This window comes from Letharia columbiana, assembly GCF_014066305.1.
Source record: "Letharia columbiana isolate WasteWater2 chromosome Unknown xfSc0000013_s0, whole genome shotgun sequence".
Lineage (NCBI taxonomy): Eukaryota > Fungi > Ascomycota > Lecanoromycetes > Lecanorales > Parmeliaceae > Letharia > Letharia columbiana.
In genome coordinates this window covers 30861-57094 of record NW_023501152.1, presented here as the reverse complement: position 1 = coordinate 57094, position 26234 = coordinate 30861, and the positions used below count along the sequence as shown (strand labels likewise).

Genomic DNA, 26234 nt, shown 5'->3' with positions numbered 1-26234 from the left:
AAACGGAGAAATACTCCTAGCGAGGAGAATAGCCGAAAACTACTGAATTCCAGACGCCGCTAGCAAAGCAACTGTTATTTACAAGACGTGGTACTCAACGTCTTGTTTCTGAAGTTGGCAAGTTTGTTCCCTCTACCCATGACATCTAAGAGGGAATGTAACGGCGATCACAACACCAGAGAAGATAACTTCACTGATGGCCGGAATTTTGTATGGGAACATGTCGTTAAGGTTAAACTACCATGCTTCGTGCAAGCCGCAGACAGCAGACTCCATCTAAGAACAACTAGTATCTCGTTGCGATCGACACTGTATTGCTAGCAGGCACATTTCATTAGCATGTCAATTTTTCATTTGTTGGGAGTCTCCCGAATAGACGGATCCCAAGGAGGCAAGTTGGCATCCATTGTACACGTAACATAATTCAGCAGAAGCCATCGCCACATCATTAGTTCATTAGGTATTATACAAGGTTGACAAAGAACTCTTTCCCACGACTCTAACAGGCCACAGTAGGTTTTCGGTCCATGAGAGATTTTCAGAGCTCAATCGCCATGCCGAGTCCAACAACCAAGACTGAAAGTAAGACAGGCGCCTGCAAAGACAGCATCGCGTCCGACTTGGAGGTCGCTGTTGGAGATGTCGTCGCAGATTGACTGGATGATATCAGATGACGAAGATCTTAGAAAAGCCCCAGAAGACCTACCTGCTCGTTGAAAAAATGGTATCGCCACCTGCACTTGCACTTTCACCTGCACTACTTTTGGAGACACATGGCCCGACATTATCCGGCTGGCTATTCCAGCAAGCCTCAGCCTGCTGGTCACCGAACTGGCCATCGGCGGTACAAGTCAATGCCCATGCGGCCAGCACCGTGACATCCAGGGTCGTACTTGGGTTTGAATCCTCACAGCCTTGGCACGCGTTCATTTCGGTAACGCCGGATTTGGAGGTGCACATGCAGTGAAGGGTAGTGGAATCCATCGTGGTGCCAACTGCGGTGACGTTGGCGCTGGTGGTCTGGCACGACTGGAGCGCGGCGGTGTAGGAATCACAGGCGGCGCATTGGGCGGTGATGAGTGTGGGGAACAGGGGCAAGAGGAGAGCGACGGCGGAAAGAAGGCGGAACATTGTGAGTTGGTATAAAGACTAGGTAACGACTGGAGACAGCAATTGCGTTTAGAATAGTGCCAGCATTGCAGTACGAGGGTCTCAGTTAATGAAAAGTTGCAGGTGTCTAGGAAAGACCTCGAATTTTGAACGCGAGATGGAGATGGAAAATATCACATCAGAGCCTTCACCCGCAATTCGTGCATGGAGGAATGTGGAGCTAAAGGCTGACCGCCTCCATTGTCTGGAAATTTGAATATAAATGCAGTTACGTATGCCGCAATATTGCACCCGCGTAAAATTTCCTCTTAACGGCGCTGAATGGGGCGGAAATCTCAGCTGAACGGGATGTGACCGTTTTGCCGGGCTCAGAGGCAGACACCGTCAGAAGTACGCGATCTTACTAACGCTTTTTGAAATATGGCATGTGAATGGCGTCCTATCGGAGCGTCAACCAGATGGTAGGCCTAATGGTCTAGACTACATTCCTCAGTGGGGGCTGGCGTCCGATCTTCATCTGCTTATGTTCAGCACAGGGCGAAAGAGCGAAGAGCAGTGACCAGGTCCACAGAAGGCACAGGAAGCCTCCTTATTGTTTCAATGGAAATGTACCGTGGAATACGAGAGTACGTATGATGATGCTTTGAAGTGGGAGATAGAGATCATCATCACGAGGAGATGCGATTGGGGAGAAAACTGCCTAAGCGAAATTTTCAGCCTTGTTACGCGTTCCCTGTCGTCTTGGCGCTCATGCAAAGCCTTGCCGCAGTACGACATAATACACCATCTTTTTATTCACCCAGCTATATTCTGCTAGGATTCAAGTAGAAGTTGCCGTCCCCCACACAGGCTTCACTTGCATTTCGAAAAGGTCCTCTTCCAGTGTGATCGTGGTAGAAATGACTGGAGCTTTATTGGGGGCGTAAGCCCGGCTATCTAATACAGCACCGAAAGGCAGCCCTGCAGTACCAGTAGACGGTCCTGGAATTATCTCCTAGAAGCGAACCAATTGATATTCAGGGTTGAGTTTAGCGCGTGAACCGGGCATTTTGTTCGGCCCCAGTCTGGGCTGGGATCTTTGCGAAGCTCATGTCGGCGCATTATTATTATTCTCCAGGCAACCCTTCAGGCGGGGCATTATACGAGAACTTAGCGTAGGAGTCTTAGCGTGCAGGACTTTCGTTTCCGAGTCGCAACCTTCCAACGTGTCCTTACACACCACCCTCACCGTCAACTTTGTCGGTACTTGGACCTGGTAGACAGAAGCCCGGCCCCACCCAGTTATGAGTGGATGGAGGAGTTCACGCATAACGCCATCGACTTTCAAGCATGGGAGTTTGGTACGCCTTATTCCGACCGGCACTCCGAGGACTGTGCCCTATACAGAGCGGACAACACCACCATGTCAGACGAAGGCGTGCCCGCCGTATACGGCCCCTTCAAGACGCACGATGATGAGCCCAGCTTCTTGGTTGGCTTCGAGACCAAGGACGGATCGGAGATGATGTGAGTGTATCCATGACAGCATACATACCTGTCTTTGCATGTGGAACAGACGGCTTCAGCACGGGTCCCACAAGGGTGGACAGTTGGGATTGTTTGCACATTCACCCAGAATCTTCCTTTACCACTTGAAAACGTGCGTTTGACACAGAACATAACCTGTACGCTCTCTCTACTGCTATAATCTGGTACGAATATGGTAACTGAGATATCGCCCAAGCAGCAAACATTTCGTTTAGCTTTCAGTTCTCTCTCCGGGAAACAGCTGCCGTAGCAAAGTAATGTTGACTCTTCCATTTCTCCCGCCCGGATTCCCACCCTCGCCCCCACTCCCACTCTCACCCCCACCTCCACCTCAACCTTGCCTCCGGTAAATTGGTTTCTTTTACACAGTCTTTTCATAATATTGAGGGACTCAAGACTACTAGGACAGATACTGCTCACAGATCAAAGCTGGACATACATTAGCATCTCGACGCAGTCTTCGCCTCGTGACATTGAAGACGCAACTACGAACCGTTATCTCTCAACCCGTGCGACTGTTTCCGAAGTGGCGTTCGGATTCGGGCACATCAATATGTTATGAATCTCCTTCATCGCGATAATGATCACGTCCGAAGACCCGAGGGGTGAAGCAAACAAACTGCGGCATAGCCAGAATCTCCTCTTATGTTGCATGTGCCAGGATCTGTAGAAGAATGGGCAATGGACTCACTTGACCGCTTCATGAGACGCAGCGAGGCTTTTGCTCGGCATACTTCCTGCGCTGCTTGGCGCAACCATCACAAGTACTACCGCTCGCACCCCTCTCTTCATATCCTCTCCATGCTCCTCCATGATTAGCATTGGTAAAGTAGTTCGAAATAGTCCACGAAATCTGGCTAATTTGTTTCACCCAAAACATCAATCCTTTTGATACTAATTCATCATACTCATCAAAATATCAGGAGTCTGGACGAAACAGGATAGAGCCAAACGATTAACCTCCAGCTCTAGAAACCAGAAGGAATTCCCCTATGTAACAGCAAAAATTCCAATTCTTACTACAGATCCATCTAAAGGTAGCGCCTTGGTCTCCGCTTTTATAATGTCACAGAGTTAGAATCTCTCCTCTCCTGCCTACCATGTCTCTAATCCTTCCATCCGCTTCATACAACTCCGAAAACCGCTAGGTAACACAAGTCCAACCGCCCATCCGGACGAGGCACCATCCCCCCTTGCGATATCGGAGGCCCAGGGGGATCCTTTTTCTTGGGAGTAACATCCTTGCGACTGAATGCTCTCCTCAGGGAGTAAGGGGACACGTATGTTCCTTCCATTTGCGACACTTCCTCGGGCGACGGACGAGATGTACCGTCTTGGCCGCTGCTCTCAGCAGCTGAGTCGGCCTTGACTATTTGATCAGATTCGCCATCTCGGCCATTGGTCTGAACACTCTGGTCTGTCCCACGTGGCTCAATGCCCCTAGGTTCCCGCCGGCTGTCTACAACAGCGTTCTTCGCTCCGCGCGGCTCCTGACCTTTAGCATCTTCCTGGCCAGCACTTTGTTCTAGTCTGCCCGTGACTTTTGTCTCTCTGACCCCAGGCAGAGAATCGCCTTCTTTCGCACTTCCCGTCTCAGAAACAGCGGCGTGTAGCTCCTTCGTCATGGGGCCGAAAGCATTCGTCTCAGCATTACCCTCCAAAGTGCTGGTCTTAGCTCCAGAAAATCGCCCAAATAGTGGACCCTTTTCCAAGTCCTTTGGCGTATATTTTCCGATGCCACTCACATTCCAATCCCTTGACAACTGCACTTTGGTTTCCTTCTTCTCCGGTGCAGGAGTCGGCTTCATTGAGGGCCCAAGAGACAGACGTGCCAAACCGTTCCTCAAACTGAAGGGACCTTCTACAGTGAGAGCCTCGTCCATGTCTATGGCTTTTGTACCTCGACCTGGCTGTGTTCCAGTTGAAGAATGAGCGTTCAGCGTTTGTGCTGCGTCCTTGTCTTTACCTCGAGGAGCGATAGAACTGATCCAGTTTCTCACCTTCGCAATATGGACTTCTTCTTGGGCTGTGCGAAGATATTGGCTCTTGCTCGACTCGCCTTTTTTGCCCAAAATTTCAATAGGGCGGATGGTTGGGCTAACAGGCGTCCAGACAGGCGGGACTTGTTTCTCTCCCTTGGCGAGAAGGGAGCCCAGGTAGGTCGTTGGGGGGGGCTCTGGTTGGTAGCCAGCCACCGTTTCCTGGCCAGCCCGAGCCTCTCGAAGCCCAGCTTCGGTATTTGTCGATTGGGTCAGCTTGTTGTGATGTGCGACGAGTGAAGGTGCGATGACAGCACCCGTACCAATCTCATCCGCCGCATCTCCTGGAGATAAGGATGGTGATTCAGCCCGTAGCATAAGTCTGGATGGCTTGAGGGACCGTTTGGCCGCGTCTGCTACCTGCATGGTCACACCGGAGGACCTCAAAAGGCGTGGACTCCTCTGCCTGTGGCTGCCGAGCCGCATCAAATATGAAAAGAGTAGTTTGCGGCTTCGCCATGCCTGTGAGCCCAGATTTGCACCCTGACAAAGAGAGTTTTATACGACTGTGGCAGCGATTGTTCTTCGTTCTGAGTGTTTTGGCCGATAATTTTCTGCATATCCTCCGTGACCATCGAAAATGTGTTTATATTGGGTTTGAGGTGGTGGTGTCGTTTGTGGAGGACGTCCAGCAAGGTTTGGAGAGAAATGTTTTCCTTCCGCAGCCTGCGTGAAAGGCATCCACGCCAAGGCTTGTGAAATCGACCCTGCTGGCTTGAATGGATTGGGCGACTAAAAGAAACAGCTACGATAGCTTGCGGAGATAGTCTGTAATTATTTGGCTCAGGGCAGGAAACGGATAGAAAGAAATTACTCAGCGTTTTGTTCTCCAAAAGTTTGGTGGGATTAGCCTCATCAATGATGAATATCCTCAAATCGATCGATTATGGCAAAAGTTGGATAGCAGACCGTTTATGAGCTCTGATCATACTGCATGTATCCGGCTTCACTAAGAAGATCATTTATCCAGATTTTTGTCACCTGATACCGTGACATTACGTTGACTGAATTACAGTGAACGGTATGGACCCCCATACTTACAAGGCTGATATAGTCATTACCTAGCCAGCAAATTACGACCTTCATAATGCTGTCGTAGCCCATTTTGACATCCTAGCTATCATTCGTCGATAATGTGAGATGCTTTGAAAGGTTGGCGGCTACCACCAGAGTGTTCGCCCTCCGTGATCCAGCTCAGACGAGAATGTTCTTGCCTTTGTTCACTCGTGTCCAGCAAACGCGAAACAAGCGCTCAATCTTTTTAAAAGCCATCCCCATGGCACCTTCTTTTATCGTTTGCTTTATAACAGTTTTGGCAAAAGAGAAGATTCAATATGGCCTCTGAACGATATTTCAAGTTCCTACTCTCAGACGAATACGATCCAGCCGGCGATAGCCCGTATAAGTTTCGCCAGAATTACGACCAACTAGCAGAGCATCGCGATCTTCTGCGAAATCAGTCCAACGCCAAAGAACAAACGCGTGCGGCAAAAAGGCAGGCAGAAGGCCAGTGTCCTGGCGGAGGTTTATCATTAAAACACTCTGAGCTGACAGTTCTGTAGCATCCGCCGCAGCCTCTGACATGGAGGGAACACGATTCAGCGTACTTCCTGACAACGATAACGGTTCCACGATCTCGCCTTCGACTAAGCAAAACTTCTCAGCCAGTCTTACCGTCGCCCAACTGAAAAGAGTCACTGTAGATCAGCGTAAGGCAGAAGTAATCAAGGTCAAGAGAGATATCCAGGCATTGAAGAAAGAGAAGAAAGCGAAGAAGGACGCGGCAGCCGCAGAAGCAAAGGAGAAAAAGGTTCGAGAAGAAGCCAAGAAGGAGAAGAAGCAAGAGGAAGCAGAAAAGGAGGACCAAGACGCGGCAAGCGAGTTGGATCTTGGGCAGGATTGGGAGAAAGTCAACCGCGCTGGCAAGCGATGAATATGCGACAGGATCTTAGAGCACGTGTGGGATAGACGCATGCAACCCAACTAGATGCACTACTTTTTTTCGTCTCAAGACTAGATTTCGTTCTCACGCACCGAAACGGAGAGCAGAGGCAAGATTTTTAATCACATAAACTTTGAAAGCGATCCATTTGTACCATACGCCTGCCTGCTAGACTTCCAAATTCCATCAAAGATTGTCAGGGCAATCCTTGCCACAATTTCTGCTGCACACCTCTTTCAATTGACCGCCAAAAATAAAGAACCAATGTCCCAACCTTCCCATAGTGATTCACCTACGTGAGTACCACAATCTTCCCCCCAGCAGTATTCTCCTCCATGACCCGATGTGCCTCCACAATCTCCTCCAACCGAAAAGTCCTCCCAATCTGCACCGGCAAGGTCCCATCCCGCACCTGCCCCAGCAGCTTCTCCAGCGGCAACGCGTGAAAATCCTCCTGCTCCCCGCCATAGAACGCATACGTCGCCCCATCCGGCAACGCATCATCCGCACTATCCGCATTGTTCCCTCCAACCACCCCCACCTGACAAACCTTCCCACTTTTCCTCACGCAGCGAACCGAATCCGTGAGCGTTGACCCGACCAGCTCTAGGACCTATCGACGCCAGCGGGAAAGATCCCCTTCACTTTTTCAACAACGGAACCCACATCAACACCAACATGATCAACGCCACTAGCGCGAAGCAACCCCTCCCTATCAGTTCTCCGCGTCGTCGCCAGCACAACGACCCCCTGACTCTTCGCGATCGCCGCCGCCGCGAGGCCCACAGACGTCGTACCGCCCCGGATCAGCAGCGTTTCGCCTTCCCGGATGCCCAGATTCCGATTCAGTGCACCCCACGACGTCTGCAGCATCTCCGGCAGGGCACCGAGGACGTTCCACGGCAACTCCGTCCGGACGGCCCGCGCGTACTCCGCCTTCACCAGCGTAAACTCCGCGTACCCGCCATCGACTTGTCTCCCCAGGCCGCCCATGCACGTCGCGACGACGTCGCCCTTTTCGAACTCGCCGCCGGGCGCTTCGTGGATGAGGCCCACGGCTTCGTTGCCGAGGATGCGGGGGAGTTTGACGTTCGGAGAGTATCCGAGACGTGTGAAGAGTTCGGAGCGGTTGAGGCCGAAGGCTTTGATTTGGATGAGGACTTGGCCTTTGCCCGGTGTGGGGATTGGGCGGGTTTCGAGTTTGAGGGATCCAGGGGGTCCGGGGTGATGGAGGACGACGGCCTTCATGTTGGCCATCTTGGGCATTCAGAGCGGAACGTGAGCAGATTGGGCTACTCTTTTTTCACGGAGGAGAGACGAATGAAGACAGCGACCAACAGGTTATGAATACAAAAAATGAATCCCAGAAATGGGAGTTTCAAGCCTGGTCAACACCTAATCACATCCAAGACATTATATGTACCAAACATGTCTCCTTACGCTTGCCTAAGTCCTTGACTAAGCGTTGTTGGTGGCTTACCAATGCTTTTAAAGCCGACAGACATGATTGGTCGAGTGCTGGGAGTGCGCTAGACATGATCAATGGATCTATACAGAGCAGCAAATAATAATACAAAATGCAGCGGATCGAGAACATACTGGGCGGGGAAGTCGATTCATGACTTGTGGCGTGGCTGGCTTGATCAGGCCCCCGAAGAAAATGCATCAGGAACTACCGCAACATTCTGGTCTTACTAGATCATTTACCTCCGTTTGCTTTTTTCAGGTACGCCGTCAGCTTCGACACAATTATTGCAATACAGCCTTGACTGTGCGATACGCTTACGATGGGAGGAGCTCGCGTGCTCCCGTCGAGGGGTATCTCACATGCAAATTCATATTCTCGACAGGTGGATCCACCTGCCGATTTGTGGATTTACCTCAAAGTGGGCTGAAGGGACGAATTCAGCGAAATGCCGGCATGGCGGCCTCGGAGAAAAGGGGGCGATTCGTTCAAGTCATTCATCATCTTCCGGTAGTAAAAGAAACCGTGTGAAGGTCAATCAAACCGAGCTTCATATCTTCTAGCAGGAAGAGCATACTAGGGGTTCCGGCATATCAATGGCAGCAACCACATTGTAACTAGCTTTTATCCCGCTTAAAAAAAGAGCATGGTAGGTGAATGGTCGTGATCAGCGCGAACTGTAGCTGTCGCTCAGTAGCGGTCGTCGTCGTAGCTCTCACGGTCATCACGGCCTTCATCAAAAGCGCCCTCGATGTCTTGAGGAATGTCTTCAACTTCTTGTACCTAAACAGAAATCATCAGCGAATATTTGGCAAGTCAAATGCCTAAGCGCAAGCGCACCTTGTCCCCAGTCCATCGAGCGGCGTCATCCGGAATATCTTCAACTTCTTGTACCTAAATGGAAATCATCAGCAGATACTTGATAAGCGACGTGCCTAAGTGCAAGCGCACCTTATCCCCAGTCCATCGAGCGGCGTCATCCGGAATATCTTCAACTTCTTGTACCTAAATGGAAATCATCAGCAGATACTTGATAGGCGACGTGCACAAGTGGCAGCATACCTTATCCCCGGTCCATCGAGCGGCATCGTCCACAAAGCCATCATCTCTGTATTCGTCCCTGCGGTAGCCGTCGTCGCCGTATCCATCATCTCGACCCACGGTTGTTCCATTGTAATCTTGGCCGCCTCCGTAGCGGTCATCATCGACGATAGTCTCGTTCTGAATGATGGTGTCATTGCCGCGACGATCATCGTAGTTGTCTTCGTTGACGATAGTCTCGTTCTCGATTACGGTGTCGTCTCCACGGCGGTATCCACCACCATAGCGATCGTTATCGTCGATGAAAGTCTGATTCTCAATGATTGTATCCCCACCACGGCCGCCATACCCACCTCCACCAGCTCCACGACGCTCCTCGTCTCCATAATTGCGGCGGCCTTCGAAGTCGTCTTCGAACTTATGCTTGTCTCCCTCCCAGTGCTCCTCTATCATGAGACAAAAGTGTTAGTCATGGTGTCTCGGAGGCGAACACAGGGATAGGCAAGAGCCGTATTGAACATACCAACTTTGTGGCCTTCGTGCATCAACAATGCTCCTGCAGCCAAACCAGCTACTGCTCCCCCAGCCCCGTATGCCAAGTTATGGTTTTTCTGCTGTGGAGCCTGCGTAATCACTTCCGACTGCTGATATGTAGAGCCCATGGGTCCCGGCCCAGCTGAATGCACCGCGGTGTACTGTACGGGGGCTGGAGGTCCACGAGGGGGGTCCCAGCTGCGTTCACCGGTCCTTTGGTTGATGAAAAACCAGCGGCGATCGGGGGCGTCCCATTCTGCTATCCAGCCAGGAGGAAGGTTATGATTGGGGCCGGAAGGAGGGGGGCCTTGAAGAGGGGCAGGGGGACGGTTGAAGGTACGTTCGCCTGTACGCTGATTGATGCTGATTCGAAGTCAGCATCTCATGATGAAGAGAGAATGTTGAGTCTTGGCTCATGTCTGAAGAGCAAGTGCCTCCAACCCAATGTTTCAAGACTCCATTTGAGTATCGAGAGAGGGGATTGTGAGTACGTACTAGAAGTAGCGGTTATCTGGCGCGTCCCACTCTTCGATCCAGCCCGGCGGGAGGCCATTGTTAGCATTCTGTGGTGGAGCAGGGGAGCGATGAGGTTGTGGAGAAGGTTGGTGGGGTGGGTAATAACCCTGGCCTTGGGGCTGGCCTTGGTGAGGGGGACCCGAGGCCTGAGAGCCTGGTCTTTGCTGATGGGCATATGCCTGGGCAGCTTGATTGAGGTAGTCCATATTTTGATGAAGGAGGAAGTAATGAAAGAGAGGTGGAAAGGTGAGGAAGGATCAGAAAGGAAGAAAGAAAGAAGGAAAGAAGGAAAGAAGGAAAGTGACTGACACTTATGAAACAGGAAGGATGTGAAGGCTGTAGTGGAATGAAGCAGTTGAAGCCAGCTGAGGTACCCTAGTGAAACGTGGACTGACTAAGCACTAGGAATCAGCACTAAAGTAGTTAGACTTCTACGGGCCCCGGACTTCTACCACTTCCCATTCGGCAGCAGCCTTAACACTGCCCCGTCGCTAAATTTAGAACTCTACCTTATATCCTCTTTCGCTATGAACTTCGACTTAGGCATAGACATTGCTGTTTGGTGGACAGAATATGTCACCCCCTCCCACTGGATCCAATGACATCTCCTTGTAGTCTCGGGTATCGTGCCCCTATAAGACACTCGAATACTGTTTTGACTGAGTCATGATCAAACGCTCCAGGAGAGAAACTGGGAAAGAACAGGTTCCTATCATGCGTATGACCATATGCCCCAACCATTGGCTCTGCATACTTGGTAGAAAGGACGATTCCTGTCAGGTTCTCGCCAGAGGTACCGATTCCTGGTCTTTGATCTTTAACAATACTGTGAAATCATGCGGAATACCTGGTCTAGTCCTCTTACACTTTTCAGCTCAAGTATTTCTTGCTCCGCGCACGTTATGATTGTTTGAGCTCAGTGTCCGTGGTTTCAATGTATCTACTATAAAACCTAGCCACCCGTGGAGAGGTTGCTGCAAGAATTCCGTTGCCTGCTATTCCGCCATTTACTAGCGCGCTATTCTCTTCTGGCTGTAAAGACAAGCATCTTATCGTCAGGCGTACTCCAAGGCAGGGCTCAATGTCGCTTCCGTTGCCTTCTCAGCTCTCGCATTTACCCTCAATCTGCTCCCAGAGGCAGCTCCAACGTCTTGCCAGAACTTGTCGAAACTTTCAAGGCCGTGTAGAAAGAAGGCCGTATCACTGGATAGGCCACGTCGCTCTCCTCCCTTCAGAGCGCCGGCAAGATGGGTCTGAGCAAGATTGATAGGTCTGGGTATGACTATGCTTAGCGCCAATTACCAGGTCGGTAACGTGCGGGATCACTTGGTCAGGTACAAGACCGGAGTACTGCTCTAATAGAGCTTGCGCCTGAGGTGGGATCTCGACCGTTTCCCTGAACCACTTCGATGTGTCTACAACATTGTTGAGTTCTTCAGAGGCGACCTGGACGCGACCGTCATTATCGGCTCTGCTCTCGTCGTCAGTATTACTCCTGAGACACTTTTTCTCGGCTGTGGTTCGTAATTTCTGTTTGATGTGACTGTTCGATTTATAGGTGGAGTCTCATGTCGACTTTTCTGGCATGTTGTACATATATTCAGAGGAAGCGCGTTGATGTCTCGTATTTTTGGAAGGGCGGTCTGCAATCTCCGCTTTTCCCTATCCTATGACTGGCTGCAGCGCGTTGGTAAGCAGTACACCGCTGCTGAGGGCGTGCCGAGAATCGCCAGCCTTGTGCTTACGAAGGTGCACGATTTGTCGCCGGGACCTACCAGCATCCCGAAAATGGGTCCCTGTGGCGTGTTGCAACTGATGACAAGGTAGTCAGACAACCTTGAAGATGCATATGAAGGCCGAGTTCATGCATTTCGGCGTTTAGGGATGTACGGATAACACATGAGGCATTTGACAAGTAGAGATGCCGACGTCCGTAAGCACAGAGTTAGTACCAATCGATCCTTCCGTTTCATAGCCACCAATCTATGCGACTATGTGACATTACTTGCATGCAAGTAAGCACCATGAGATTGTATGTGTTAGTAATCTGATTGCCGCGTCTCTTTCACTTGCGCCGTCCAGCTCACGGAGGGTCCGACTTCCGGTCGACGGGCTGGGTTCTAGAACAATCCTACACAGAACCACAACTGGTCCGCCCCACTCACCTACTCAACCTTATTGCTGCTGTCGCATTCCATCGAGTCCGCAGAGTCCGTGGCCATGTCAGAGGCCAATTCCAAAACAAGTAGTCCTCACCACCACCCCCGTCGTATGACGCAGCGCCCGACCACCGGTGAACACTCGCACGCATCTCATCGCGACCACACGAATCTACGAGACACAAGGCTGCTTGCAGGTAGCCGACTAATTGAACTCAGTGAGGATCGACCAACCAGTGCTCCTCGTCAAAGTAGCCTCAATCACAGTCATCTCCTACCTAGCTCTTTGCTGGTGATGGCGATCAGGCTATGCGCGCTGTATACCCGGTCTTGCTGGCGCGGACGGGTCAGGACCCCAGAGGACTTATTGATCCCATTTCGTTAAGGAGGTAAACAATTTTCATCCACAAACCCTAACACTCACTCAAGTAAACCTTCTGAGTGCTATACGAGAGCGAGAGGAAAAATCTTAAAGAAAACTTGGATCACAACTTGTCCGCCAACAACAGTATGAACTTCTGATACCATGGCATACTCTGCTGCGAAGTATTGAAGCAAGAGCATTTCAATACCAATCACAACTAAAAATACCCGCCCTATCACCAATAAATCCAGGCTCATAATCCCATAGCCTCAAACCCAAGATCCTACCTCAACTGGTACCGATGATAGCGGAAAAACTCTTCGATAACCTTCCTGTCAGAAATCAGCGTAAAGCCACGGGCCATACGGTTCAGCGCCTTGATGAGCTCGGGCGTAACGCAGCCGAGTTTCGGCCGGGACTCGAGGCCTACCGTGGTCTTAGATTTGCGAGCGGCCTTGCCTTTGGGTTTGAGGTTGGGGGTGGAGGGGGGTTCGTACTTGACGGCGGGCTTTGGGGGGATTTTGTCGTCGTACCTGGTGACGGCCTTTTCACATTTTGGAGGCGCGGGTGCCATGGTGCTGACCTGGTGGAGAAGTGACTGGATTGAGGATCTAAGGATCTGATGGTACGGTATGTGTGTGGACTTTGAGTTTGTTGGGAAATTACGGGGTGGTGTGAAATGGACATTTGTCTGCGGAAGCGGTATTCGTGGGAGGTTGAAAGATTGGAGTACTCATGGACATCATTCCCACTCCTCTATGTGTATAAGTTTTGCTCGTATCACAGCTTCTTTCTTGATCAGTTCTCCTTTCAGACCTACCTTTGATCGTTTCGCCGGCGGCTCTCTCTTCGGGAGAGTCCTTGTTTGCGACGAAGAAATCGCATGGGATAGAAAGCTACTGCACTTATCGCACAAGAATGAATGATTAAAAGATTGACAACCGAGATGGAAGTGTACATGTGACAGGAAAATCCCAGGGACAAAATTGCTCATCGTCTTCAGGCTGTTGGGTCCCCAGCTTTTTGGCTACGAGCAGTCTTATCCTCCTGCTCAGAGCCGCTAATTAAACTTTCTCTATTCGACAGCGCCTGCTTTCCCTATTGTCAGCATTCTCTCCGGTTTGCTGATCTTGTACACAAGCCATCATCAAGGCCAACGGCTGGCAATGCAGATACCTTCCGACCTCAAACTTCGCTTGTGTCACATGTAGTTTGGCAGCAACCTCCCCGATTGCATGCTTTCTCTTTTAAGCTTCCTTGGCTGAGTCGATGACTGGAACACCCAGATCCTGCGTGACTAGGAAGATCTGACTTCAGGACCATCTGGCAAGACCTCTTTTTTCATTTCTTCTTCAAGTTCTCCGAGTGAAGAAGGAGAAGAGATGCAATTTGAGGAGACAAGGGTATGAGTGGGGGACGATGATTAGATTAGAGCATTAGTTGCAGCGAAAAGCTGATCTTCGCTGTGTCTGAACTATTACATTCGACGTGGGATGGCCAGGGACCAGAATGCCAAGGCTTTTGGCGATTCTGAGCGTTTGATTGGTGGCTCTTCCATCTTTAGTACCTTACATGCACAGAGTACGCATACCATCCGTCAACTTTGAAACTGCTCTGCCTTGAATACATATTTCTTGCTAACCCTAACCCTAAGATATTAAGATTCAGACTTGGTTTTCGACATCCGGTAGCCTGATCGCTAAGATGCACCTCACATATGGCGCACGTGCCTTTGTCGCAGATCAGCGGGGCACAGTCACGCCACTGAAAGTAAAAAAGAGGCGGGATCTTCTCCTGGATTCCCCTCTCCTCCAATCAAATGGCGTTCCATCGTCAAATCTTGCCCATGGCTGGGTCACGGCTATGTGTGATAAGGCTAGACTAGCTAGGGCGCAGAAAAGGAGAAGAAGACAAAAGGGGAGAAAGCGGCGTGGCTTGAGTTTCGAGTCCCGACATGATGTTTGAAAGCGCCATTTGAAACCTGCACGACTGGAACTCCTGCAGCATGGCAGCATCCTTTGGAATTTAAAGGAATGAAATGTCTAATGGCCGTACAATTTGAACAAATCAGCATCATCATCATCATCAATTGTCCATGTTGAAACATGATTACGGTCTCCTGCGTCTGGATGTTGAAAGACCGCGCCATGGCTTGTCTTTTGAAACCCTGCAAGATCCTCCCTTCTTATCCTTCCGCTTTCCTCCCTGCACCTCAAACTAATTACATCATTACAGTATTATATACCTTAGGAACTGTATAACAATGACGGGCAGATAGTTCGCGGGGCAATGCATTTAACTTCCACCAGTACCTTGGCTTGAGAGTCTATTTGATTCCCTATCTCTAATTTCTGATACATGAATACATAAGTGACTTCTCATGTCAGATACAGTTTGATTCTACTCCGTATCTACCTTTTCCGCCCAAGATCGAGCTTGGTCTTGGAACCTCTGACTTACGCCATTATCATTTTGATTAAACCCACCATTTCCTGCCCTCACTCCCTTCTGCATCCTGACCATTGTCATTGTCTGACGCACTTCATCTCGGACAACAACGACAACAACAACATGTCCGACCTTGCAATTACCATCTAACCCCAGCATCTTCATCAAACCAAACCATGTCGGGGCCATCCAGCATGCCTGGCCCGCCGCCGGGACTCAATTTGTATGACGACCAAGGCGGCAAGGTATTGGGTACCATGATCGCGCTCATCGCTCTTGCCTCCACCTTCGTTATCTTACGTCTGACCTCGAGGCATCTGGCTCGTGCTGGCTTCTGGGTGAGCACCATCATGTTCCGAAGCGAAAGGAAGATCCACTGACAGATCGGTTGCATGATAGTGGGACGATGTGCTGATAATAGTAGCATTGGTACGCTGCCGACTCTACTCTCCTTACTCACCCACATTGCCATCTAAATTTCGGCGGACAGCTTCTTGCCATCGCCTCGTGCATCTGTAGTATTGTCGGTAAGTTGGATTCTCCAATTCCGAGCAAGCATACAGGGGAATGTGATTGACGATGAATCTAGCTGTCAAACATGTTGGTTTCGGCAAGCACATCTACGTCTTTGGCAAAGCGGGTGCCATGGAGGCTGCCACAGGCTATTTTCACACACTCTATTTCTTCGAGCTCTTCTTTACCTTGGCCACCGGTGCAACCAAGCTTACCATGTAGGTCACTCTCTAAACATCAAGTCCCACTACTAAATTTCGGGTTTGCTGACCGACCTCCTACTTCTCTTAGACTGGCATTTTATCGACGCATATTTCCAATTGCAGAGCTGAAGCTCATCCTGATCGTCATGATCACCGTCGTTGTTATGTATACCACGGTGGTCTCCACACTCATCATCTTCCAATGGTACGTAGCCCTAATCCGGGTTTCCCCCAGGACCGACTGACATTTCAGCCATCCGATTCGGAAGTTCTGGGAATCTGAGTTACCTGGCTATTGCATAAACCCCATCAACAACTTGATCGTAACAGGGTCCGTCAATACCCTACTGGACTTTATGATCGTTTGCTTGGTAAAATCGGTCCAGTCTTTATGATAGTCAGTCAATTTCTGACCTCTCATCAAGCCCGTACCTCTGCTGTGGCGTCTGCGGACTTCAACACGGCAAAAAAGTATCTTAACCGGTATCTTCCTTACAGCAGGGTTGTAAGTCCAGATAACCACTTTGCGCCCCTATCAAAATCTTCCGCTCATCGAAATGACAGTGTCTGCATCGTCAGTATTGTTCGAATCATCAGCTTCACAAGAGTTGACCCAGTTGACGTCACATGTAAGTCTCTCGTGCCCAGGATCTTTCTTCTTACAAAATCCCTTGCTTTTCAGCTGACGCCCCATCTCCAGGGAACTTTGTCGGGGTCTCAATCTGGTCTGCTGTGGAGCCCATAGCCGGGATTCTCGGGGCCGTAAGTATTACTGTTATCCCCCATCTCCAATTTCAAGCGCCGCTGACTCGGAACCCTTCATAGTGCCTCCCATCGCTCCGCCCCCTACTCACCCTTCTCCTCGACAACAACGCCTACCGCTCCTTCGCCGCCACCGCCTCTCAAACCTTCCAAAGCACCACCACCACCACCACCTCCTCCGTCCTCAAGAGCAACCAATCCAACCGCAAGAACCGCGACTCGACCACCTTCGCCCGACTCAAAGAAGAACACGACGGCAACGCCCCCAAGACGCAAAGGCTGCCGTGGCGGGATCCAAAGGGGCCCCGGGTATACGACCACGAAATCGACGGGCACAACATCACCGTGTACGGGGGACGAGGACAACAGGGCGACGGCGACGGCGTTGAAATGGAGCGGATGAGCGACGTGGAACCGCCGCGGGGAGTCATACGGGTCAAGACGGAGATTTTCCTTTCGAGCAGTAAGAGGTTGGACTATAACGACCGGTTGTACTGACGACAAGCTGCTGCGTGGGTGATCAAGGAACGGCGTTCGGGCTCACACAGGATTGTATGAGGTAAAGGCGTTTGGGTTCCGAGACGCAATATGCCCAAGGGCCGGCTGTGCAGGCACACGGTGAGGGTTAGGGCGGGTAGACATGCGACATGATGACGAAAAGTACCAACGTAGTCTAGGGAAGTGAGGGGGCCAGATTTCATGTCAATAGCTGGGCACTCTGAAATTTTAAACAGTTGGACAGCTAGCTGATGCAACCAAAATCCATAATCTCAGGTCTCCACGACTAATCCGCCAGCAACAGCGATTCGCCGTGACCCAGAGCTCGGATGTCGATTCGAAGCACTGTGACCGCCGCGCCTCAAAAGCCACCGAACGGCCTGGGAAGTCGAATTCCAGACGCAAAGACACGTTCTTTCCTTCCAAATCGCCGCGGAAACTTCTAAAGACAGTGACACAACGCCACTACACAACGACTGGCTGTCCTCCCCACTATTTCTCCCGCACAGGCACAATGCACGAACCAAAGCCGATCGAGACGGAAGGCCCAACAGGGAAACCCAAACAGCCAATTAGGAAACGAAGCCCTCAGACGCACATTGCTCGATCGGCCCGCCTCGCCTGCCACGAACCGAGATGCTTCAACCCTTCCAGCCACAAGAAATTCAACACATGGAAATGCCGTTGAGGAGGTAGTGCGCCATCCTGCGGCATGTCGTACAGGCATAACAACAAGTAAGTGAACTAAACCCAAAGTCACAACGCGACGCCCGAATCCCAATCCTCGCGATTCTCTCTCCGCGATGTTCGAATATTTCCCATGCACGAACCTCCACCGCTCTCCTACCCGCTCTCCTACCCACCCATCCTACCCAGAATCCCCCATGATCCAAACGCTTATGGCGATACCGAGAAGCTCCCCATCCATCGCGAATAGTCAAGATAGCGAAGATTTCCAACCGAACAGAACAATCTCAACCGGTCTTATTAACGGCAATAAGCGCGCTCACGTGGACGTTCGGGGTCGCGAGCCTGCTATTGACACGACAGCTCATAAAACAGAAGCAGAAGACCGCGCTCACGATTATCGACTGGGCGATCCTAACTGCAATGGTTAAATCTCCAACCGACCGCCCATCTCGGTTGTATATATCTGGAAAAATTCATATGGTGACCTCTCTTATTGAATTCCGGGGTACGGGATCGGTGGCTATAGTGGTGACGGGTGGGTCGGGCGGGAACCGTCCGCTTGCTCAGTAATTCACGCACTTACCCACCGATTGCACCGCCCAGGTGTGCAATGGGAGCGTTCGGTCATCCCGCCGGGACCGCGACGCGAGCTGAGCTGGGAGCTCTCAGCGAGGGAATCCATCTCAACGAATGTTGTAATTGACGGATGTTAGGCACCGCTCGATTGTGATAGATGTGATGGTATAAGTATGGTTATGCCCTCACTACGTAACAGACCACATTGCTGGCTGTTGATCATCCAGCATCGTTCAGTTTAATTCACATTGCATTGTCTTTCTCTCCGTTACTCACAGCGATTCCGCCACAGCACGATGCTCCTTCAAGCAATCTTATCCCGCACCTCCTGCGTAAACTCCTGTTGCGTCACCCCAGTCTTCTCACCGGCCACATCCCCGATACCCTTGTGCTGCGCCTTGACCGCCTCAATCTTCGCGTCCAACAGACTGTTCCCTGGCTTTGTCTTCCACGGCTTGATCGCCCCTTTGCTGAACAACATCTCGATCTCCTCAATCGTCTTGCCCGCCGTCTCCGGATAGGTGAAGAACGCCTGCACCGCGGCGCCAAAGCACAGTACGCCGAATATGATGAAGAGTTTCCAAGAGATGTTCTCAAAGGCGGGCGGGATGAAGAAGCCGATGGCGAAGTTGAAGAGCCAATTGGCAATGGAGGCGAGGGCCATGCCTGTGGCACGGGTTTCGAGGGACCATACTTCGGCGGCGTAGACCCAGGCGATAGGCGCCAAGGTAATGGAATACGTAAGCACCAGTAGATAGCAGAAAGCGATGACGGTGTTTGCAGGTGGGCCAGTCACCTGGACCTTGACGCTGAGATTCCCACTGAGACCGTTCGGAAGCGGGGTGCCATAAGAGCCCAGTACACCACCAACCACAAACATACAGATACCCATACCAACGGCCCCGTAAATAAGGAGGGGCCTACGGCCGGTCACATCGATGAAGAAGAATGTGGCCGCTGTCCCGAGGATGAAGACGGCGTATTGGATCCCGGAGGAGATGAGTCCGATGTTTCCCGTTAGGCCGGCCATGTCGAAGATATAAACTACATAGTAGGTCATAACGTTTGCACCGGAAAGTTGTTGCCAGGCTTGCACAGACATTCCTGCAAAGGTACGCTTCCACATGCCGTTTTTGAAGAATCGGCGCCAGCCTTGTTGACCAGCTGTGAGAAAGCTTGAGTTAGTATATAAACTATTAAGACAATATTGGTATAAACCCAGCGTTAAGGAGTCAGGTTCCCGCAGGGATGTCATAACAGACGGCGGGACATGGAAGTCGTAGACAATGAATCTGATGGATCCTTACCTCGCTCAGCCGCTAGGATGGTGGTGATTTCTTCCCACTCAGCCACTACAAGCGGATCATTCACATTCCCGCCAGCTTGAATGCGGGCAAGGATCTCGATGGCCTCATCAAGGCGTCCAACCTTTGCAAGCCAGCGTGGAGATCTCGGTAGAAACGGAAGACCAGCTAGAAGAAAGACACATGGGATGAATTGAATAGCCCAAGCAGTCCTGAACGAGTTCGTCCCAGCGATGAATGAGCAGCCTAGTGAAGATCCTTGAGTCAGCACAGTATCCTTCAAGGAACTCCAGGCTTCTAGCAGATGCCGGAAGTCGTCCCGAGAGCATAACCAAAACATAGATCGCAGCATCAAGGCAGGTACAATGAGTAGGAAGCAGCATACCGTATCCAGCAAAATACATTATAAAGATACCCCACTCAATGGCCCACTGTTGAATGACAACAATAGAGCCTCTCCTCTCTTTCTTCGTGATCTCGACCAGATACACTGGGACCTGCGAAGACGTGATACCAACGCAGATACCATTTATGAAGCGACCGGCAACCAGCATGCCAATACCGTTACAGCCCGCTTGTATAGCGGTCCCGAGCAGCCACCAAAAACAGGCAAAAGCGATGGCGTCACGCCGTCCGATGCGATTGGATACGGGACCTGCCATTATGGCACCAATCACTGAGCCGCCAGCAAGGGCAGCACCAATGCCACCTTGAGTAGTACCGGAAGGATTGTTGAAGTAAGCCACATATTGCTTCGTTCCAATGATGGCGGAGATGGAGGAGATGTCGAAACCGAAGCTAGGAAGTATGAGCCAGACCTTATTGGAATGGGAAGAGCATGAGGAACTTACAGCATGCCGCCAACCGTGGCGATGATGGCCAGGAAGTAGACATTGTATATTTTTGGCATATGCATGTTGGAGAAGAGTGAGAGATAAGTAGTAGTGCTGAGCAGAAAGCCACAAGCTGTGCGAGGCTTTTCGGATGATAGAGACAATCCAAAAGAAAAAATAACAAAAGAAAAGATAGGAAGAGAAGAGACGAAATGAGCTTGGCAAATAAGTATGTCCGATAAACAATAACCCCACATAACAATGTCCAGGGCATATGTTGTTCATGTTCATCTTCGTGCCCCACGTCGATCCGCATCATTCGGCACGCTCAACGGTAATCCTAAGCCTTTTACAGCGAAAGCGGTAGACCCTGTAGAATGATTATGCATGATAACGACTACTCCACACCAATGATGATTGGCAACTGGTCGGGAGAAAGTGCGGGGTAGCAAGTGATGAACGTCCTGCGCTATCTAGGAAGGTTGGGCTTTGCGGAGAAAATCAGGCTAAAGTGAGAGTTTACATTTTAGCCTGAACATAAAGAATATCCCGAACTACCTTCCCATGCCGAAACATGCAATTCTCCACTTTGCCGAGTAGTGGACATACACCGGCGAAGAGATGCAGCACAAAAAAAAGGGGGTGATTTGGCGAGAACGCGCGGAAACCGACAGTCAACAATCAAGCAGGGCAGAAGTTAGCTGGGCTTGCGTCTCGATCGACGGCTCCCCAGCAGGCACCTACGTAATTTCAAGCGTCCGCTAAATGTGACAATGACAGAGACACATGAGTGGGAGTGGGAATCATTGACGGCACAAACGACCAGGCACCAGGGCAGTGAGTGCTTGGAAGACGATGACTAGTTGTGCATCTCGCGCCGTCGAGTCGAAACTCAGCGCATTGATTTCTCTCGGTCTTCTGTCCTGAGGTCGTCGCGTTCGGCTTCTGCAGGATAGTGTCACCAGAGATCGCAAACCCACAGGCAAACACGCTTATGCGATGCGTAAAAATGGACAGAGCATCCAAAGGATTACATCAGACTTGGACTGGGATGAATCGCGGTTCGAGGAATGGCCTAGCAGTGCAGATGTAGACTGACTCCCACTGCCACGTAAGAACGACGGGTATAAGGGTGATGCGCGTGTATAAGGTACAGGTAATTTTCTTGTGCGTCCTGAGGATCGTATGGAATAAAGGAAGCCGATCAGTCGCGGATAGTCTTCCAATAGCAGGTTTGAACGGTGTCTCGTAGGAGAATGAAACGCCCACTGGATCCGCAATGGCCATGAATCGGCAAACGATGCACTGCTTTGCTGAGAACATGGGACTCATGGCAAGCGGGCGACGAGATCGGTACATGTCTAAGGTTTCCACCAATGTTTCGTAGTAGGTTTTCTGTCCTCACCTCGACACTGAAGTGACAGGCGTTGCCCAACGCACTCAGACATGCCAATGTGACAGGCGACACTCTTGATAGTATAACCTTGGGATCAAAACCTTCTTGCCCGTATCCGTCGTTGTGTAGCCCATCTTCCTCGTCTTCCCTACTTTGCCATTTATCGATATGTGGAAAAGCGGTGTGTGTCTAGGAGAAGTATGACCAATCTGTGCCCAAAAGCAGGGGGGCGATGACAATTGGCGACGATCAAGCCGATTTTATTCATAGATTGGCTTGCGTACGGTGACTCTCTTTGTGTCGCGCAGCAAGGAGAGGCAGGGTGACGGTAGGGTAAGAACTTGTAGTCTCGCAATGGCCAAGGGCATGGCCCGAGGGGAAGGCGTTCGAGCCGCATACAAAATTGTCATCCACATCAGACAAGCCAAAGCGCCGGGAAGGGAGGATCGTGAGGATCGACTATACAATGTCAGCAATGGGATGAGGGGTGGTTCGCCGAGCCGAGAATCTTGGGCGTACTCAAATGTCTTCCCTCTGGGTCAATCTAGCCTCTAGATGTATCTGCAGGCGGTCCGAGCAACCCTCATACGGCTTATCGTATCCACACGTCCACATGGTCTCGTCGGAGTGTGTAGAAATGGTAACGCGACGGTTTGATCATAACAGGGTAAGAGCTAAGAGTTGCTAGGCATGACACAGCATCGTCTGCGCGGCACGACTGACCGTGGAGACGATACGGATAAGGCTGCAAAGGCGATGGTATAGGAGAGAAAACGACGGGCAGGCGTATTATAAGGGCCCTTGGCAGTAGACTGGAGTTTGAAGTGGTGGACTGTGCTGTGTAGAATCCCGAGCCGTGGACGCCAAGACGGTCGGATAACGCTCCGCCTGGACAATGCGCTTAGATCTGCTTCGGAACTGAGCATTTTCTCAGCCCTATAAAGTTCATAGATCCTGCGCTAATAGGAATAGTTCCAAGGTTCCCTAGACATTCCTTAGGGCCGCCTTCCGAATGTAGATAGGGGTATTTTCCAACTCGGTACCGCCCTGGTTAAATCTAGCCCAGAGAAATAGTCGACCGCCTTCCGAGAGTAGGAGTAGATCCCGTGCTACTACTTTCCGCCTCGGGGTCCGCTATCAACAAAACAATGTGTCAACCTTTTCACCTTCCAGGCCATGATTTCATCTTTCCTTGTACAAAGTTTAACGAGTGTGAAGTTTATAACTACACTTGTGTGAACTAGACTTGGTGTAAGGCTCTATAAAGGTGTCGTCAAAAGCCTATCTCTGGCAATGGGTTTTCCTCAACTCGCTGAGACTCTGTAGGCTATTAATCTCCACGATGCGCCTTCCCGAAGACCAATCTCGCCTCGGCAGACAATTGATTGGCACAAGGCGCAACTTGAGGTCGACTCTACCATCGACAGCCTTGGCTTTTGGCTGCTTTCCGATGCCCGTTCTCGGAGCAGATTGCAAGAAGCTGCTCATCAATACGATCACGCAACATTCTCCTCCATCCTAGGCCCATTACTAGAGCAATGTGGACAGGAGTGGAAGAAGGCAGCGTCGCACGAGGGCCGAAGAAAGCATGATATTAGTCACCATCTTGAAAACAACCACGAAGTTCTCAGTGAATGGCTGTACTCAAAGCTAAATGGTGTTGAGAGAGCATACAATGGTCAAGGTAGGCACGGATTCGAACTAGACTTGTAAGCTTGACACAAATGACCTGTATAAGTCTTGCGTTTGCACGATGTGAGGGATCAAATCCTTTCCAAGACTGTCTTCGAGCGCATTCGACAGCATCTTTCCAATTGTCTCAGTGCCGACAACCCAATGCAGCACATCGAGTCTGTTATGGATTCCTTAGAGTTTGTGGATCTGGGCGAGACATTCTTCGATGTTGCGTGGGACCACACGTACTTCCAGGACGAAATGGACAAATCGCAGAGGCTAGGCTCTATGATTACTTTCACTGGCTCGGTTGATGCTTCATGGGCCGCAACCAGTAAAGAGTACGTGGCGAAGATATGGCCAGAAACGGGGATGGTCACTCTAAGTGCCATAGAGAAGGCAATGAAACAAGACAAAATAGGTTGTTACTACGAAACGTTCAGTTCCTTTGACGGAGATTTCGGAGTTGAAGTGAGACGCTCGAGAGGTCCCCAGATCAAAGTTCAAGGATCTAAAAGACAAACTGTTCAAGTAGCACAGCAATTGGCCTGGATGATGGGCGTCTTCCAAACGAGAAAAGATCGAGACTCAGATAAGACAATGTACTCGCATTTTCAAATCGACAATCAAGACACAGACCGGTTTTCGTTGTCACCATTGCCACTCAAGGAAGCCTCCGAAAGTAATGCGTCATGCTGGCCATCGTTGTTACATGGTGGCGTCATCTCTCACGGGTTCCCGATTCCTCAAAGGGGCAGTGAAGTGGGAGTTGAAATGTCTTTAGATGCGATCATTCCTCTTGCGGGCATCCAATATCCTGTCCATATCCAAGACGTCACCATTATGAAGGGATGGTCAACCCTGCTGTATCCAGTGAAAGCTTCCGTGGACTTCGGCTCGATCCAATGGCACTTAGTAGCATGTGACGTTCCAGACGATCCGCGGATACTTCAAGCACTGTCTTCTGTCGCCTATGTAGCGAATTGGAAGGATGTCGGCCTCGACTCAATTAGAATGTCACGGTCCTTTATAGGCTTCTGCGACTCTGCAAATATTCACTTGGGGACGAAGATGTTTGAGCCGCAACGTTCAGAAGATGTGTCGGGCGCATTGATTGAGACAAGCCGGGCGTTCTGGCAAAAAAAGGTCACTGTCAATATGGGAACCGGCGGTATGGGCGCTTTTGGATTCGGAGCTGCTGGCGAGATAGGCTTCACCAAGACCACAGTCGCCAGGATGGCAGAACGGGAGAACTTCGACAAGGTACTGGACTTGTCTCGGGGGACAGCGGTGATGATTTATGACGTTGCCACCAGTCTTGCATGGCTAGTGCCAGAGATCAGTGTGGTGCTGCACATAACACGGTCTTGGTTCCTCGAAAGGAAAGACCTTGCAAGAAATGAAATCGAAAAGTTACCGTCTGCAGCCATAGCTGAAGATGGGGGTAGCGCTGCAATGAACGCAATCAGAAAACACCAGTCGCTTGATTTGGAGCGCACCGGTGGCACATCGACTTGGAAATTCATGGATATCGTGAAGGATTCTGTCCGTTTACTCAGAGCCTGCAGAGATACAAAAGATCGATCACAGTCATCCAGTTCAGTCTCATACCTGTTGTCTAGGGTTCAGTCGCCGAGGCTTTACGGATGGGACATGGCCGATATGATTGACGGAAGAGACAACACATCGAGGAAGGAACTATCAGTCCACAAGAACTCCAATGACAGATGGGTCACTTCCATAGCCAACCATCCTGATGTGTTGCTTCTGTTCTGCAGGAACATAGCTGCTCCAATTCGCCCAGCTCAGCCGGAACAGACTTGTCGCAAGTGGAACCCAATGCCTTCGGGAGAGAATTACCTAGTGGCTTCTGTGCAATCTTTGAAAGACTTGGCACGTCATTGCAATGGAGGAGACAAAGGCAGCAAGTTGACGGACAAATGCTATTGGTCGCGACCATCTGGAAGCAATCCATGGGGTCCATGCGATTATGAGTCTCGAAAGGGGTGCAATCGGTTGCAGCAAATAGTGGACCAGAATCCTAATCGTCCGGTGAAGCCCCGTGATGGTGGTGCAATTGTCTTTGGCTGTAACGCACCTCCACGCAAGAGATGCCGACTGCCTAAGCCATCGAGTCCTGAGAAGGGTCTGATCGCTACCGATGGCATTTCAGATGAGACTGCGGGCAGCATCTCGACCATGTCTCTGCCCTTTGACTCGCTCAGCGTGGGTCAGCGTGATCAGCAGATTCCAGTAACAGTTGACGATAACGATCAAGCGTTAGTCCCTGTCTCATCCTCTAGCGGAGAGACGCACCAAGGCCTGTCATTCGAGGAAGACTGTCGAGCTATCGCTGCAGCACTCGCTCAACGGCAAGACAAGCAACCATCACCAGTTGAACTCGATGAGCTAATTCAGGAGGGCCGAGCAATCTACGATCAATTCCGTCACCAAGCACAGAAATTGCAGAAGCAAAAAGTCCTGGTGGACGAAATGTTACCGTTACTCAGGTCCACGCTGGAGACCCTCACAGAATGATCGGGCAAGTTACATTTTCACATCCCAAAGGGGTATGAGTTTGTATGTTGCCTATTCGAGATCTAACTAATTGCGGCCCCTTATCAACGTCAACGCAATGGC

General features: G+C 50.7%; 12 protein-coding genes across 12 annotated transcripts; 6 read left to right on the top strand and 6 right to left on the bottom strand.

The window, feature by feature from the left end:
* Window positions 1-538: 538 nt before the first annotated feature.
* On the bottom strand, window positions 539-1131 carry HO173_013023 (uncharacterized protein; the record flags this gene model as incomplete). The annotated part of the gene is made up of 2 exons (XM_037314852.1): window positions 539-656; window positions 707-1131. 2 exons carry the CDS (start codon window positions 1129-1131, stop codon window positions 539-541), a joined length of 543 nt encoding a protein of 180 aa, XP_037158281.1.
* A 1270-nt stretch (window positions 1132-2401) lies between these two features.
* On the top strand, window positions 2402-2852 carry HO173_013022 (uncharacterized protein; the record flags this gene model as incomplete). The annotated part of the gene is made up of 2 exons (XM_037314851.1): window positions 2402-2616; window positions 2837-2852. 2 exons carry the CDS (start codon window positions 2402-2404, stop codon window positions 2850-2852), a joined length of 231 nt encoding a protein of 76 aa, XP_037158280.1.
* An 880-nt stretch (window positions 2853-3732) lies between these two features.
* On the bottom strand, window positions 3733-5042 carry HO173_013021 (uncharacterized protein; the record flags this gene model as incomplete). The annotated part of the gene is made up of 2 exons (XM_037314850.1): window positions 3733-3741; window positions 3918-5042. The coding sequence occupies 2 exons, from the start codon at window positions 5040-5042 to the stop codon at window positions 3733-3735; spliced, it is 1134 nt and encodes a 377-aa protein (XP_037158279.1).
* A 968-nt stretch (window positions 5043-6010) lies between these two features.
* HO173_013020 (uncharacterized protein) lies at window positions 6011-6609 on the top strand (the record flags this gene model as incomplete). Its single annotated transcript, XM_037314849.1, has 2 exons — window positions 6011-6182; window positions 6239-6609. 2 exons carry the CDS (start codon window positions 6011-6013, stop codon window positions 6607-6609), a joined length of 543 nt encoding a protein of 180 aa, XP_037158278.1.
* A 301-nt stretch (window positions 6610-6910) lies between these two features.
* On the bottom strand, window positions 6911-8155 carry HO173_013019 (uncharacterized protein; the record flags this gene model as incomplete). The annotated part of the gene is made up of 3 exons (XM_037314848.1): window positions 6911-7231; window positions 7285-7875; window positions 8099-8155. The coding sequence occupies 3 exons, from the start codon at window positions 8153-8155 to the stop codon at window positions 6911-6913; spliced, it is 969 nt and encodes a 322-aa protein (XP_037158277.1).
* A 618-nt stretch (window positions 8156-8773) lies between these two features.
* HO173_013018 (uncharacterized protein) lies at window positions 8774-10380 on the bottom strand (the record flags this gene model as incomplete). The annotated part of the gene is made up of 6 exons (XM_037314847.1): window positions 8774-8866; window positions 8924-8977; window positions 9035-9088; window positions 9146-9570; window positions 9648-10021; window positions 10154-10380. The coding sequence occupies 6 exons, from the start codon at window positions 10378-10380 to the stop codon at window positions 8774-8776; spliced, it is 1227 nt and encodes a 408-aa protein (XP_037158276.1).
* An 849-nt stretch (window positions 10381-11229) lies between these two features.
* Window positions 11230-13271, bottom strand: HO173_013017 (uncharacterized protein; the record flags this gene model as incomplete). The annotated part of the gene is made up of 5 exons (XM_037314846.1): window positions 11230-11427; window positions 11477-11645; window positions 12262-12287; window positions 12985-13029; window positions 13128-13271. 5 exons carry the CDS (start codon window positions 13269-13271, stop codon window positions 11230-11232), a joined length of 582 nt encoding a protein of 193 aa, XP_037158275.1.
* A 2050-nt stretch (window positions 13272-15321) lies between these two features.
* Window positions 15322-17809, top strand: HO173_013016 (uncharacterized protein; the record flags this gene model as incomplete). The annotated part of the gene is made up of 11 exons (XM_037314845.1): window positions 15322-15483; window positions 15545-15574; window positions 15636-15672; window positions 15735-15876; window positions 15950-16066; window positions 16115-16232; window positions 16287-16366; window positions 16426-16490; window positions 16562-16623; window positions 16687-17086; window positions 17358-17809. The coding sequence occupies 11 exons, from the start codon at window positions 15322-15324 to the stop codon at window positions 17807-17809; spliced, it is 1665 nt and encodes a 554-aa protein (XP_037158274.1).
* An 882-nt stretch (window positions 17810-18691) lies between these two features.
* HO173_013015 (uncharacterized protein) lies at window positions 18692-20607 on the bottom strand (the record flags this gene model as incomplete). The annotated part of the gene is made up of 4 exons (XM_037314844.1): window positions 18692-19551; window positions 19695-19937; window positions 20077-20489; window positions 20543-20607. 4 exons carry the CDS (start codon window positions 20605-20607, stop codon window positions 18692-18694), a joined length of 1581 nt encoding a protein of 526 aa, XP_037158273.1.
* Window positions 20608-22274: 1667 nt separating this feature from the next.
* On the top strand, window positions 22275-22475 carry HO173_013014 (uncharacterized protein; the record flags this gene model as incomplete). The annotated part of the gene is made up of 1 exon (XM_037314843.1): window positions 22275-22475. One exon carries the CDS (start codon window positions 22275-22277, stop codon window positions 22473-22475), a length of 201 nt encoding a protein of 66 aa, XP_037158272.1.
* A 787-nt stretch (window positions 22476-23262) lies between these two features.
* HO173_013013 (uncharacterized protein) lies at window positions 23263-23442 on the top strand (the record flags this gene model as incomplete). Its single annotated transcript, XM_037314842.1, has 1 exon — window positions 23263-23442. One exon carries the CDS (start codon window positions 23263-23265, stop codon window positions 23440-23442), a length of 180 nt encoding a protein of 59 aa, XP_037158271.1.
* A 314-nt stretch (window positions 23443-23756) lies between these two features.
* On the top strand, window positions 23757-26132 carry HO173_013012 (uncharacterized protein; the record flags this gene model as incomplete). The annotated part of the gene is made up of 1 exon (XM_037314841.1): window positions 23757-26132. The coding sequence occupies one exon, from the start codon at window positions 23757-23759 to the stop codon at window positions 26130-26132; it is 2376 nt and encodes a 791-aa protein (XP_037158270.1).
* Window positions 26133-26234: the final 102 nt, after the last annotated feature.